General features: G+C 45.5%; 1 protein-coding gene across 1 annotated transcript in view; it reads left to right on the plus strand.

Moving 5' to 3' along the window:
• The window catches only part of LOC143324818 (zinc finger protein 236), a 41,823-nt gene extending 25,924 nt beyond the window's left edge, over positions 1–15,899 (plus strand). Inside the window, exons 20-32 of the mRNA XM_076737567.1 lie at positions 155–455; positions 1,444–1,547; positions 1,786–2,229; positions 3,471–3,616; positions 4,825–5,056; positions 5,146–5,319; positions 6,196–6,354; positions 8,757–8,914; positions 9,081–9,209; positions 9,470–9,664; positions 11,160–11,289; positions 12,631–12,804; positions 14,825–15,899. Of these exons, the coding sequence (XP_076593682.1) occupies positions 155–455; positions 1,444–1,547; positions 1,786–2,229; positions 3,471–3,616; positions 4,825–5,056; positions 5,146–5,319; positions 6,196–6,354; positions 8,757–8,914; positions 9,081–9,209; positions 9,470–9,664; positions 11,160–11,289; positions 12,631–12,804; positions 14,825–14,946 (2,468 nt within the window). The 3' untranslated portion in view covers positions 14,947–15,899. The remainder of the gene's footprint in view (positions 1–154; positions 456–1,443; positions 1,548–1,785; positions 2,230–3,470; positions 3,617–4,824; positions 5,057–5,145; positions 5,320–6,195; positions 6,355–8,756; positions 8,915–9,080; positions 9,210–9,469; positions 9,665–11,159; positions 11,290–12,630; positions 12,805–14,824) is intronic.

Consider the following 15,899-nt stretch of genomic DNA (forward strand, 5'->3'; position numbering starts at 1 on the left):
CAAGCAGATTTCCTGCTGCTGGGATAAGTGTGTATTTTTACTCAAGGTGAAAGTGTTTCATTTCACACACATTCTCGCCTCAGTTTAAGCTGCCTAGCATGAAGTGTACTGTAACTGAAAGACACACGGTGATAATAGAGCCCAATTCTCACAGTGATAGGTCTGGACAGTCAAGACGTCGAGGAAGAGGACGAGGACGAGGACGGGGAGCAAAAGACGTCAAAGAGGAGGGGCTTGGAAATCATCACTTTCACCGAGGAGCAGGCGGCCGAGCTGGCGAAGGACCCCGGCGAGGAGGCCTCGGTGTCGGAGCGGATCCTCGCTCAGTCGGCGGCCGAGAGGGATCGAATCAGCGAGATCAAAGACAAGGCGGTGGAGCTGGAGACAGAGCCCAAGTTTGCCAACTGCTGCAATTTCTGCCCCAAGAGTTTCAAGAAGCCCAGCGACCTCGTCAGGTAAACATGATGGCTGTTTTATAGGGAACGCATCAGCTTGGTCACAGGGCTTCATGAGACAGTTTGAACACAGTCAGTATACTACCTGTATTTTTCAAAGATACAGGAATTGGGCTTCAGATTTCTTCAGTGGCGTCATAAAGGCTGAGTTTGAGGACAGGTGGAGCCAGATGTTTCTGCTGTGTATTGATCCTTTTTCCCATAACCACACAGCTTGAAGTTGTACTGATGTAACAAGGCGGCCAAATCCCGTAACCTCGCTACAGACACTCACTGCTGCACGCGCTTACTCCTCTCTCTGCTAATTGTCACTATAATTAGCACTGATTCAGTTTCCTGGTGTTGGGGAGTTCACCAAGGTTAATTTTATTTTAGTACTGTAGCCATATAAATGAAACACTCTTACTCAAAGCAAATCAAAGGTCAGTAGGTCATTCTGTGCAGCTCGCGGAGGCAATTATGTGCCAGACTTCCTAATTAAAGATGAAAAGTGCGAAAATGGCAGTAAAAGTCACATTTCACGATTATCTGTTTAACATTCAGAAAATAGCTTTTAAAGTGTGTGAAAGCGGTTTGATTTGGGAGAACAGTTGTTCTGGTGGTCGGTTTTAAACCTCTCTGGGAGCCGGTCCGTGCTGTTGGACCCGTTCCATCCACTTCTTTTTTGAAATGAGCTCTGACTTTTCTTCTCCCGAACAACTCAGATACTGACCAGTGAGCCACATTTATTATTTAAGTTTTCATATTCGGAAGAGTCAGAATGCAATTTCTTGGAAGCTCATGTAACAACTGCATTGGGAACGAAAGGCAGGAAATGAAAGGATGCTCATGGGTAATAACCAGTGGTAATAACCGGCGGGGCTGTATGTTGTCATTTTTTTATTATTTCACACTTTCACTAGCTCGCTGTCTTTTTTTGTCCACCTTAAACCTCATCTTTCCTTGCGCTCTTTCAAATTTGCCAAAGTCCATCTGCTTTATTGTTTAGGCACATTCGGATCCACACAGGAGAAAGACCTTACAAGTGTGACGAATGCGGGAAGAGCTTCACAGTGAAATCGACCCTGGACTGTCATGTGAAGACACATACAGGTAAGAGTTTCATCACTGCAATTTGTTGCTTAAAGTTGAAGTTAAAGTAGAAGAAGACCCAGAAATAGCATGTTGATAAGTGTCAGTCTGCGTTTTATTTTGCCATCTTATCATCTATCTTGCGGAAAGAAGCAAACAAATGTATTGTGTTTACGTCGAAGCTTAAAGCTTTCTTACCTGATTGCAGCCAGAAGTCATATTTAGTTGACTGCACCTAACACTCTACTTATCTGTGCAGGTCAGAAACTCTTCAGCTGTCACATGTGCAACACCTCCTTCTCAACGAAGGGCAGCTTAAAGGTGCACATGCGCCTCCACACTGGCTCCAAGCCCTTCAAATGTCCCTTCTGTGAACTGCGCTTCAGAACTTCAGGACACCGCAAAACCCACATCCAGTGCCACTTCCGGCCAAGCAGCGACAGAACCAAGTCCAAGCGGTCTGCCTCGTCCTCCGCTCAGGCCAGTCAGGGTCAAGACCCAGGGACTGGGCAGGCTGTGGCTCCTGGTCAGGGGCAGCAGCCGGCAGCTTCAGAGGCTCTTCAACCTGTAGGTCTGCTACAAACACCCAACTCTGACCCCAACATTTACCTCCCAGCCAACCAAGTCCTGGCAGGTCAGTTTGACCAGAATCTACTGCAGCCAGGCCTGGTGGGTCAGGCCATCCTCCCCGCCTCCATGTCAGGTAAGGATTGTCGACACACGTACACTAAAAGACACACACACACACACAGTACACACAGAGGAAAAACTAGCTTGTAATTAATCATGCAGAGCAATAGAAGATGAGAAAATAAGCATATTTTACTTTGAGTCGTGGAGAGCAGCACCTCAAGAAGATAATCAGGAGTCTGTTACAGTTCACTGTGGTCAGCCGGCATCATTTTCAGAGGATGAAATGATTCGAGACAGTAAAACAGAAGCTGTAAATTTTACTGTCCCAAAGAGTCGCTCTGAGGTGTTATGTATGACCCGCCAACAACACATTTTATTGGTATTTGGCATTGCTCTGATTGTAACGTCAGGCCGATGATTAATGCACCCAAGTTGGAGAGTGTAACTGAAATGCTGCAGGGATCATCATTTCCACTGTCACTCTGTCTGTAATCAGGTGGCAGCATCGGCGCTGTTCATGTGCTCATGGGCGACAAGAATTTCATCACAAGGCCTGATGAGGCCCATAGTGGGAGGACGATGGTGCTTTATCACCACAAGCCACCTCTTGTTTATTCCCTTTCCTCCAATCACACGTGCTATTTGATCGTTTTTTAACACACAGCTGCTTTTTCATGATACCAGAAATCCTCCTCAGAGAGGAAATGATGGGAAGCCTTGACATAGAAAGAGGCTTTGCAAAATGAAAAAAAAAAAAAAAAAAAAATATTGGTTTGGGGTCATGGTGATACGTAAGTGTTACGTAACAGCTGTGATTTCTGAATACACAATATTCACATACTTTGTCCCAAACACTGCAATTCATTGAAGATAAATATGTTGACTGAAGTCTGGCTACCATCTGCTGCCATGAAATTACTTTCCCCACACGGCTCACAAAGCATGACAGTCGGGATTGTCAGAGATGTTTTCTAGTCACTGCTTTCTTCTTCTTTTACTCTCACACTCCCTCTGTGTGTCTGCATTTTTTGAGAGAAGTCCAAAGTTCACAGCAAGCAAACCTCTCCCAAAAAACCTCTGTCCTTTCATCATTGAATACATTACCAGATTTACTTTGCTGTCTCTCGGTCTTGTGGTGATACGTATTCATGAGATGTTCAGGACCCTTACTTTAGGGGTTTTCTTGCAGCAGCAGAAAGAGAAGCAGAAAGTTTCAGGCATAGCCCTGTTAATAAATCTTTATGCTTATTCTGTGTGTGTGTGTGTGTGTGTGTGTGTGTGTGTGTGTGTGTGTGTGTGTGTGTGTTGCAGCTGCAGGAGACCTGACTGTGTCCCTCCCAGATGGCCTGACCACCCTGGATGGCATCCACCTGCAGCTCACTCCTGCCAACCTGGTGTGCCCCAACGTCCAGATCTCTGGCATCGACACCAGCAACATCAACAACATCACACTGCAGGTTATAGACCCCTCCCACCGAATAACTGTGTTATTGTCTGCGTGTGTCGTCACCCTGCCTTTTCTGTTGGCCATGGATCAAGTTCTTAGTACAGGATGTTAGGACAGAGTTTCACACACGATATGTGTAAGTGTTTCATGTTAGATGATTATACGTAATGTACCATTATGCTCACCTCTGCTTTATAGACAAACGTTTCCAAAATATGAGCAATTTGTTATCAAAATGCTTTGGAAAATGGATTATTGAGTGTCTAATTTAATGGTTTACTAGTATAATATTTATTTATCTATTTATCTCATCTGGCTTCATTTCTTTGCTCTCATCGCGCTAAACTGCCTTTATAGGCATCCCTTCAATCACACGGCTTTACGAGTCGATTTTCTAATTATTCCCGGGGTGTTAATCATTTTCTCTGAACCTTTTAGCACTCAATTACAGATTTGTTTGTACAAAATGGTTTTTGGATTTGTTCCTGTATCGCCAGCTTTATTTTTGGCAGAGCAGGTCTAATTCATCTTAGCTGCACATTTCTTGTATACAACTGAATATATAAAACCACCCTGATGACTTTGTCTAATAATCAGGAGATTTGTTTGTCACAAAGAGAGAAAAGTTAGTTTTGGTGTGCAGATGTGTTCACTGAATGTACAGCAGTGATGCGGTCCAGATGATTTTACTGCAGCTGCTTTCTCATAGTAGCACTGTATTTGCTAATGATGGTTCATGTATTGGCATCTTGCAGCCTTTGCTCTGCAACGGCAAACTGGGTATTTTTTTTTTGTCATGATGTGACTTGTGAGAGTATATGCACGAAACAAATGAGCAGTCTAATGGAGGAGAAATCCCCCAACCCCACAATCAGCAGAATGAGATGCAGCAGAGCTGTTGTATGAGGAGCCCAGTATGAGTTTGGTTCAGTCAGCTGGAAAAGTAATAAATGAAAATGTTGTTTTGGACACTTCTTGTCTGCACGCTGGGGTTTGAATCCATTCAGTTTGTCTACGGTTAACTGAAATATGAATATTAGAATTTGCTCTTATATTGTTGTTACGCAAATCTGCCATCAAAACTCATGATAAGTAATAACCAAAAAGATGTTTCTCGCCTTAGGCTGTTGCTGTTTGCCAAGTACATTTCTACAAGTGTCCTTTTCCTCCTCATCACCACCCTTCCTCACTCATCTGAAGTCGCACTTTTTTTTCCAGATCGACCCTGCCCTCCTCCAGCAGACTTTACAGCAAGGCGGCCTCCTCTCTCAACCCCTTAGCGTCGACACTGGCCTCGTCTCGCACTCTGGCGGCCAGCTCATGTCCACCACTGACCCCTCGGTGTCCGCCAACGTCGTCATCCACCCGCTGACCAGCCTGGCCCTGCAGCCTTCCGCCATCACGCCCGCTCAGGTCACAATGGCCGGCCTCTCCGAGCAGGATGCCACAGGTGCGTGTGATGGCCTCTGCTGAGAACATGTCTAACTACAAACCCTCTGTTCTGAATAACTGATCTATGCTTTCCCGTGGATTCTGCAGGTTCCCAGGACCTAAACCATGTCATGGGCACCTCTGGGCTGATAGCAGGAGGCACCAGCAGTCAGGAGATCACACTGACCATCAACAATCCCAGCCTCACTCAAGCCCTTGCCTCAGCGTCTTGTTCCAGCACTGCATCAGGAAACCCTCAGGAGATCACCCTCACCATATCAGGCATGGAACTCTTTATACAACACAGGTCCATCAGGGAACAAACCTACAAATACATCCTGTACACACCGAAGCTTGTCTTATTCACAGATTGTCAAGAATAAACAAACGAGCCAAATGAATATTCCCCTCAAGGATGTGCAAGACATTTATTGATTTTCTCGCTCGGGCGAGCACGTTTGCAGGCAGAGAGAAAAAAAACAAACAACAACAAATGCAATAATAACTCTCATTGATTTCCTTCATTTTGAAGCGGCTCCACAAATCAAGATTAAAAGCCTCAGTGTATCAGAGGTTATGAGAGACGCACCTTCTTCAAAAGCCGTTTTTTACGTACATCATCTCCAGTTCAAAGCCCTCATCGCCCAGCTGGTGGTGTGGATGTTGTATCCTCAAAGGTTAAGTTGTTTTCAGAGCCCACTTGAGACGAGGTAGATCATTTCCTGCCTGTGTGACTGGAGCAGTCAGCACGTCTTGTTCTGATGGATTTACTATGTTGTGATGCAGATCCTTCAGACAAAGACAAACGAAACAAATTTTTGGTTTTTCTGTCTCTTGAACTGCACCGCTTTTTTTCCCACAAGTTATTAATTTTTTTCTTCAGCTAGAGGCGGAGGAAAAGGAGGGTCGATTGATCACAATGAATGCGTTCAAAGCAAAATGTCTGAAGTCATTTTCAGTCTCCTTGGGTTTATCCAAATTCATTTTTATTTCGCCATCCCAGGCAGATGCACAGAACACTTTTCATCCTCAAATTGGGCAAAATATTCTTCATTTTATCCAACCCAAAAAACGAAGCTTGAAATGTGGACAAATCTGAGAAATGGAGCTAATTCTTGCATCCTGGACTAAAAATTGCTTTTCTCCATAATTCTGCAGGTCAGGATCTACTTGCGCAGCATAGCAACCCTAATGGCGCAGAGATGAACGGCAGCATCAGACTGGCATCGCCACTCAACAGCCAGCCCACCAGCGCGACCCTGACTATCACCAATGACCACCTCCTACCTCAGAGCCCGGCCAACACTGGAATGGCAGGTTAGGACTGGTATATGTATCTTTAAGATCTCAGTGAGACTAGAAGGATATTTCTTTCTGTAAAGTTGCACAGAACATTCAAAACCAAAACAACAAAAAGGCTAACGCCTCTCTCTTTGTTTTGTTCAACGCTCAGTCTTATAAATGCACACAAAGCTAAACCTTGACCTGCATGAAGCCATCATTAGTGACCCTGCTCCACTCACTCATAACACCACTTGACTCAAGGCCACCACTTTAAGCCAATAGTATGGCAGCAAAGTGGGAGACACCCAGCAGGCTGTTGGGGAAATGTGTTCACAGTAACCCACTGGAGCAGAACTGATTAGATTGGCACCCATTTTAGGGAATGAGCATGCACACTAAGTGCGTCTGCTTTAAACACACAGCATAAAGAATGAGACACGGCGTGGGCCGACTGTCACCTCTCGCTGGCTTCAGCGACAAACAACAGACCACAATGGCAGAAGGACTGAACTCCCTCTAGAAAAGCGACTGAACACAAAGTCTTTCCTGTCGCTCACAAATGACCAGCAGAGAGTGGAAAACAAAGCAGCAGTAATCTGGTACCTCTTCAAATGCAGAACGATACATGACGGATGAATGAGCGTGTGGAGTTCACTCACATGCTGAGCCAGCACAAGAGGCGGCAACGCATGAGAGTAAGTCTAGCTTGAATTCCTGGTTCAAAAGGAACTACCCTAGCCTCCAGCACCGGCGATTGATCCCAGGATAAAACATTGATGGAGAGGCTCAAACAGTCTCTACATCAATGCCCTTTTCATGAAATGGCAGGATAAGGTGTGTGCCCCCACTCTGGAGTCATCAAAGTGTGTGTGAAGCTGAAGTAGTTGCTCGATAGACTTTCATGGTTGAATAAGGCTTGCCCTGGTCCACACATCCCACAGAAAGTTTTCACTTTTAGCTAACTAACCAACTGTTCGTTGAAATCTGCACCTCTCGCTGACCCTTTCAGTGTGTGAGATACTTACAAGATCAGTTTTAGCTCAGGAACATCATCTTATGAAGGAGAAGCCCGGAAGTAATACACACTGACCCTCACGTCCTTGGTTTTAATCTGACTTGGGATGTGTGTTGCTTGTCATCCACCTGTCCTTCCCCTTTTTCTTCTATCTTTTAGTGCTCTAAAGTTCATCTTTAATGAAGTGCAAATGTATGTATACTGTACGAGCATCTATCAAGAGGATGTAATATGATGTTTTTGAAAACTCTATGTACTGTCGGTTGTGCGGGCCACTCCGTGATCAGAAAGTAAAAGGCCTGTGTGCTGCGAAGTGATCAGATATGATTTGTTTCGTCAGAGATGGCTTCCTAATTGACTGGCTTGCTTGTCACCTAGAAGCTTAATCAAATTTCCAGTCTCATCTCTCTCTGTTCATTACCCTCCTCTCTCAACTCAAGTGGAAAACATTCCCACTGCTTCACAGAGACACCCAGAGCATCTCTGCTTTTATTGATTAGACGGAACCATCGCTGTCACTCTGCATGGAAATGAGGTTCAACCTGCCCTTCGACTGATAAACTGTGTGACACCCCTGATTGGCCTTTTTATTAAAATCAAATATTGTGTGTTATGCACCGCTAATATAATGGCAGCCCCTTTGTGACCAAAGCAAATGAATATGTCTTTTAGCCATGGAGCAAAAGGGCGTTGGTAGCCAGCTGGTTGCAGTCACTTCAACAAATACAGCTATGCATTTTTGGGTCATCGCAGCGATCCAAGTGCTGCAGCCGCTGGTGCAAAGTTCAGCTCAGACTGAGGCCTGTAAGCATGGAAATCAGTGCAGTGTGGAAGGATTTGATTGAACACATGAATGTGTAAATTCTCCAATGAAACCATCCGTCATTCTGAAGAGGAGTTCATTAGTTTCACTTTATTTCATTTGGAAAAAGCTTTAAATAAAGAGTTTTAGGGTCAAATACCAACCCTTGACCTACTTTGTCAGATAAAGAAATCTCTCAACATATGGCCGTCTGCCATCGTGCCAACCATGATCTGATTCCATGCTGCACACGGTGTGAGTAGTTCAGTAAAACAAGCCATTTACCTTGCTGAGAAGTTGGAGGTGTGCAGCCAATCACCTGCAACCTTTCATCTAACTGTGGCTTCTCCTTGTTTCATTGCTCACTGTAATAGTTCGGCTGCCAAAGCATGCAGCTACACAATAAAAGCCACCCCTTGTTTCACAAGTTGAATGCTTTTAATGTGAAGCAGCAGCAGTTGAAAACGTTCAGCCGGCGTTGGCCTTCAAGGTGTGCGGAGCCGTTTCCACCCACTCTCAGTTCTCTTGGCCTGTATTCCACTTAATGATAAACACAAAGAGAGCACGCTTTGGCTGCTGTAACGCTTAACCTCGACGTCCATCTGTGTGACCTCTCAGTCTCCAGCCTGCCGCCGAGCACCACCCTGTCACACACTGCTGCATCCCAGAGCCTAGTGATGTCACCAGGAGGCGTGGCCAATGATAGCAGTGTTACGTTGACCCTGGCAGATGCTCAGGGTATGCTGGACGGTGTCACTCTAAACCTCAATACACAGGTAAAAACAAAAAAACACAGTTCACACAAACACCCATCTGTTGGCATTATGTGGCATCATGGCTGGTTTCAGTGTGTTTCTCAAGACTGACCGGCTCTAAAACAAAAGTGATGTGTGAGCTCGGCATGCCGTGTGTCAGCTGACCAGCGTGTGTTTTGTTCCTCAGGGTCAGACATTTCCTGCCGTGCTCAATGACTCGGCCCTATCAGGACAGCCCGCCAGCTCAGGCCAGCAGGTCATACTGGTCAGCCACCATTCCCAGTCCACGAACGGAGCATCTGACAATGGATACAACGTGAGTGTGTTTGTCTTGTATGTGTGGTGCTCTGTTGAAGATATCCAGGCGAGGCGCTGTCAGACAAAGGTGGGGGTACTTTTTACATTGATGAAGTGAGCAAATGCTTAAGATGTCGACACAGTGATCCGCTGTGATGGATTACGATGACAAATGGAAACCATTAGTCCAATGGACATTTTCTCACAGCGCTTGTGTAGGTGTGAGCGTCACTGAATAACTATAAATACGTCGCTCCCTAATCTTTTTGTGTGATCCAGATGACTGATGATGGCCATAAAGGCGGCAAGGATGGCCAGGTGGAGGCTGATAATCGCAACCAGTGTTACTACTGCAACCAGGTGTGCCAGAACGCCAACACTCTGCGCCGCCACTGTAGACAAGCTCACGGCAAGGACCGCTGTCACGTCTGCAGTCTCTGTAACAAGGCCTTTAAGCGAGCGACACACCTGAAGGTAAGAGCGCCTGTAAAAACAGTGGACTCAGAATTCAACATCCTATATGAATCAATAAAACTCAGCGGCGTTTATACACACAATTAGTCAACTCTCACTCACATAAATCTTGCTTTAAGTAATCTCCACCTCAGGTTGACAAATGGTAAAGAGCCAGTGAAGAAAGGGGCACCAATGGTAAAGTGCATCTCTCTATTTGACGCAAAAATAAGGGTAATTCATCAAGTGGCATTTCAGAAAGACTCTTAGAAACTGTCACTCTCAACAACACAGCACTCAAGCCGAGAGGTGTTTTGCAGCCGACTCAGAGAGAGAACTATGTGTGCTTCTCTTGTCTGACGATCCTCTTCATGGTTTTGAGACACTTGAGCATGTAAACGCCCGAGATCTCAGATCAAGAGGAAAGACGAGGCTGTATACATAAACTCTTCCCTCACAAAATGTCATATTTCTGAGCAAAGGCTTTCACTTTGTCTTTCATAAAGTAAGATTAGCCGGGTGTCACTGAGGGCGACCGAGCTTCGTCTTCTCCAGGTCCCCAGGCTGCTCATTAGTCTGACAACTTGGGTGTTGATTTTAGATTTTTAAAAGGCCCGGTGGTCAGAAAGATAAATTGGGAGCGCAGTCATTTTGCCATTTAATTACAGCTAGACAGTCAACAACCACGGCTTTAGAATTTGGGAATGTGGGAAAAAGTGCAAAGATAAAGGTTTTAGAATTCACTGACAGCATTTCTGCTTGACAATGACCACAGACTCCTCCGAGATTTTCTTGTCTCCTTCTGAGCTTGATGCAGTTACAACACAAGCATTGTTGCCCTTTTTCCATTCAGCCTCCTGTGTGCCCCTCTGCTCTGCGTCGCCCAGTATTTGTCTTGAATACGGTTCAGGGCTGCAGGTTCAGTATTATCACCGTACTCTGGGCACATGGCACTGCTCTTTCAGTCCTTCATGAATTTCAGAATTCTGATGCAACACTGTGAACAAAGGCTGCTATTAGTTTAATCATATGTGTGCTCAAGGCCTGAATTTTAAAAAATTCAGGTTTTGAAAAATGACAAAAACAACTATACAAGTAGTTGCAGGTTTATTTTCCGTCAACTAATCAATTAAATAACACTTTCAGTTTTAAGACATGGCGCCACAGTGTGTAGCAGCTTTATCTGGGCTTATCTGATAGTACAAACAGAATGTGCCAAGTAACCATCCTGTGTGTATAAAAGATTGTGGGGAGCTCTAATAGGTCAATTATTGGCTGGATTTTCCAATTTCCATATAAAGTGTTTTGCCTCTAAATTGTAAAAGCTTTTAAATTAATGAAATATACAAGTCAGGCAGCAAAAAGCACAGCACCCAGACACATCATGAACAACCTCAGACGCAACAAGGAAAGGAAAGAGACAAAGAAGAGACACGCTTCATTAGGGATAGTAGTTAGTCTCTGTGCGCTCGAGTGTAAGCAGTGGGTGAAATACATTTTTGGGGTCTGACCACAGGAGCATGAACGAGTGCACCAGCCGGGCCCGTCACCCAGCTCCCAGAAGCCCAGAGTCTTCAACTGCTCCTCCTGTGTGAAGGCCTTCGCCAAGCGCAGCCAGCTGGAGAGACACAACCGAACACACACAGGTGAGAGGATTATGGAGCACGTTCGCGCAGCGCATGCATGACAGACACCACAGCACTGCGATTCCAATTAAAATCCACCATTTGTAGTCATTTTGCACTTCCTATGGAGTGTTTGATATAAATAAATGAGTTCTTATTTCATGTTGTTTAATTCCTTCTGTCACTCAACATTCTGATTCATCTCACCTCCTCATGGTGTCAGTTTTTCTGTCTCGAAGCAAAATGGCTACATGGGAAAACAAATCCTTCCATCCTACTTCTGTCCCAATGTTTGTGAACGCGTGGTCTCTCATGCACACCTCTATAGCTGAACGAGTGTGCATGGAATGCCGACGCTTGACAGGAAAAGTGACTCTGGCTGTGTAGACGACAATTGCTGGAGTCTCGTCTTTGTCATTTTTATATCTGAAAATATCAACACATCCTGGCTCGAGGGAATCAAATGTGTTTTGTAAAGAGAACTATTTCTCTTTTGCTGCCCTCGCTGTGTGTTTGTCTCTACGGGCCTGTGAAGAATACCCTCACATCGAGGTTATCGCCTGACAAACCCAGCAACTGATTGAATTAGCATTATTGACAGTGTCGCTTTAATATTTTTTACTTAATACAGTCAGAAAAATAAACCTTTTAAAATGGATTTGATAATAAAAACAGAATCAACTGTAAAACTTTTAAAGCTTTCCCACCATTACAGCTGTTTTTTCACAGTGCCTAAGCTGAATGAACAAAAAAAAGAGCCGCTGTGTTTTGTTCTCTTGCTCTCTCTCTCTCACACACACACACACACACACACATACACGCACACACAGAGTCATGTGGAAGAGGTCCACAGAGAGAGCGAGGCAGCGCTCCAGCAAGAGCTCATTACTTCACAAACTCTCAAAAGTGCAACCACACCAGCAGACGCACGGGTTGGTTGAAGACACCGTGACTGATATTAACTGATATATTATTCTGTATCTGGTCAAGCCTTCCAACGAGGAGGAGCGTCGCCTGAAGAGTGACAGCAGCCTCCATCAGTCCCTCATACTCGCTGTGTTCCAGCTGGAGGCTGGAGGCTGTCCTGCAGAAGATCTGTGGATAAAATACAATACAATGCAATGCGGTGTTAGATCACAGTTCTTTTAATACGGTCTTATTGAAGTGTTGAAAACACAGAATTTGGTTGTATGCAGTCTCTTGTCTACATGTACACATTAGCAAAAAGCCAGTTTATCATGAGGCTTAAACACCAGAGTGTCAGAGCACTGCGTATCACAGTTAATGATGCAGCAATGCTTTAATACTCAATGCAACATCGCTGGGTTATACATGACCTGCTGGGTGTGTGTTTCCGTGCAGGCGAGCGGCCCTTCAAGTGCAGCCAGTGCGACAAGGCCTTCAACCAGAAAAGCGCTCTGCAGGTGCACATGGTCAAACACACTGGAAAGAAGCCCTTCAAGTGTGAGGTGTGCAGCATCAGGTTCACCCAGAAGAGCAACATGAAACACCACATGAAGAGATCCCATGGCTACGGTGAGCACATGACCGGCTTCACACCACTGCACACACACACCTGACCGCTAACGCTAGCGGCTGCTGCCAGCTGTTTGTGCAGCTGGGCAGCGAATGACAGTAATCATCTCTGTCTTGTCTCTGTGTCAGCTTCACTTCCCTCGCTCAGGAGATGTGCTTCAGAAAACCAGAGTGCTTGTGATGTTTGTGTGTGTCTGTGTCTCTCGGCCATCACGAACAGTCCACATTTCCTATATGGCAGACATTGTGATCGCGCGTCACTGCGCATTAAAAGGCGCCCTTGAGCACTTGAGCCTGCAAAGACACCGTGTTTGCCTTCCCCCGTGGAACGTTTCAACTGTCTCTCATTCTCAAGTTCTGTATCCGCAGCTCTTCACTCGATGATCCTTCTCATTATTTGTTGAGAATGAGCCTTATGCAAACACTCGGTCACCCCCACACTCACCACTAATGTGTATGCACGCACACGCCCCCCACCCTCCGCCTCTGTGATACCATAAAGCAGGAGAACCATGGCGACGGGTCCGTCGACTTTGTCCACTTGAAGCTGCCAGCACAGCTTCCTCTTTGATATCAGCAGATGCATGTCCTCAAAGTCAGTCCGTTAAGTAGGCCCCCTTTGGTTCAGCTTGTCCTGCAGACATCCTGACACCACCACCTTGGAGCCTGGCAGGCACCTATTGAAGATGGCTTGAAGAGAACAATGCCGATAGGTCGGTTTTACTTATTCAACTTGATAACCAGCTCCACAAAAGCTTCCCGTCAGGCTGCTGGGTGGGCGAAGACCATTTCAGAAGTCATACACACACAGAGTAAACCCGTGTGTCAGACACAGGGACTAAACAGCCCTCTCCGTCAAAGCACCCTGATGAGGCAGCATACTAAAGTGGGATTGAAGACAGCCACTCAGGGAGATCTGGCTTCCCGCTGATGTGGCCATGCAAAGATTTCCATCTACGTCTTTTCACTAGAAAAGCTGGAAGCCGTTTGAAGGAAACAAGTGGCTGCAGCAAACTGTGAATGTTTAAACCAAGTGTGCAGTTTCAGGCAACGTAATGCAACATAAAATGTCGTTGTGGGTGGCGGAGCGGGGCCTCCTACAGGATGCTGATCAGTGATTTGGATTCGAACATCTGGGTGTCTATTTCTGTGGGATTCGGCTGTGCAAGCTGTTTGCGCATATCAAGGAAGACTCATGGAAAATACTGGAGGACTCAAGGCGCGCTCTCATGGGCTTGCAATTTAATCAATATGTGTTTGAAGTGTTTCGGATACAGACAGCAAAAATGGAGGGAGATAATTGAATGACTCCCGCTGTAAAACGCCATCCAGCGCATGGCGGAGAAGCACGTCTGAACCTCGCCGGTTTAAGCTGGGTGTACGATGACATATGGCTTACATTTTCAACCCACAGTGTGCGTGCTCCACGTCTGTCACGTCTCAGGACGTTGTTTGTGCAGTAGACACGGAGTTTTCAGAGGAGCAAACGGAGGGAATTTGAGATATTGAAACAAATGCTGGAGGAGCGAGAAGGGGAAGATTGTCTTTTGAGTAATGGTGTCATTTGCATGGCAGCCTCTGGCAAATTGAATAGAGAATGTGAGCTGCTGGTTCTGCTCTGTGAATGTGACTTAATGGGTTTGTCAGGGACCAAGCAGGTGGAAAGGTTGAAAAGCTGGGTTTTTATTTACCCAGAAAGTGCACACTTGATCTGAAAAGGCCTTAAATTGAATCCCTGTGATTTTCTGACATGTACCTTTCCATAAAGTTAGTTGTTTTTTGATTTTCTAAATCAAAACAAACTGCGTAATGTTCATGGTTTTGGTGTGTTTGACTGCAAATTACAGGAACCCGTGCAGGTGGCAAACTAATGAGGTGAGAGAGTGAAGTGAGACACTGTGACCATGTGTGACTGTGGCCATCACAGGGCTGCTACTATCTTTCCAGAGGAGTATTTTAGTGTGTGTGAGTCATATGAGTCCCTTCTTATCCTTCATGGTCTTCCTCTTTCTCCCTCCAGGCCAGATCCAAGAAGTGTCCCTGAGTCAAGAAGAACAAGCGCCGCCGGTCGAGGTGACGCCTGAACTTGACCTGGAAGTGGTTCCCGAGACATCCGGAGACTGGCACACTGTCTTCCCCTGACCACAAACCCCACAAGTCAAAAAGCACTGCGCAGCGCACCGAGCACTGACTGAGTTTTACAGAGTTTTACCCGACATGTTCTTCCTCTCAGAACACTCATCTGCTTTGGAAAAACATTGAAGACATTATAGATTTGCTCCTCTGGATATCCAGGCCTTTTACCCTCGTAGCAGTCCCCCGCTGTTTGTCCAAATTAGCGGTGAAGTCAGGGGAGTCTGGTTCCCTGTGATTGGCTTAATGATTTTTATCTGTTTCGCTCCTGATTGTCATCAATATGATGACCTCCGGAGAGGTTTGGCTCGGTAAACACAGTCATCCTGGAGAATTCTCCAGTCAGGAGACGCAGGTCCCTCTCACGCTGACTGTTGGAAAGAGACAAAACTGTAGTCTGCTCCCCATAGACGTGTGTCTCGTGTCCTCATTATTGGTCTGCTTCCAGGGGCAGAGCTGCAACCAACTGCACTGTCGTGGCATCAAGAACAGCTGTCTAACAGCACGTAACAGAAAATCTGTCACTTTTTTTTTACATATTTATACTGTACATATGTCACCTTGAGGTTAAATGTCGTTTGCAGTTTGTTTCATTCGCTTTAGTTTGAAAACAGCCCCGAGCGGCCGTGAGCCGTGAGGATGCTGTTCGGGATCTGATGCTGTACGAGCTTCCTGACCCAGCGTGCCGGCAGCGTGTTTCCTGTCGTCGTCTTAATGTCCAGACGCAGGCAGCGCCATCATGTTCTTTCCTGTTCATTCTGTAAATAGTGTTGTTAGATTGCGTATATTTTCTGAAGAACTGCCACAACATAGATTGGTTGGAAATATGTAATTAGAGCATAATATTGCATTTGTTACGAAGCGAAGCCAATGTACAGATGATGAGCTGTGTTTTTTTTCTCAGTTGTATTTTCTATTGTCCGCAATAAATTAAGAGGATTAAAGTAATTTTTCTACTAATT

Source organism: Chaetodon auriga, chromosome 8, assembly GCF_051107435.1.
Source record: "Chaetodon auriga isolate fChaAug3 chromosome 8, fChaAug3.hap1, whole genome shotgun sequence".
Lineage (NCBI taxonomy): Eukaryota > Metazoa > Chordata > Actinopteri > Chaetodontiformes > Chaetodontidae > Chaetodon > Chaetodon auriga.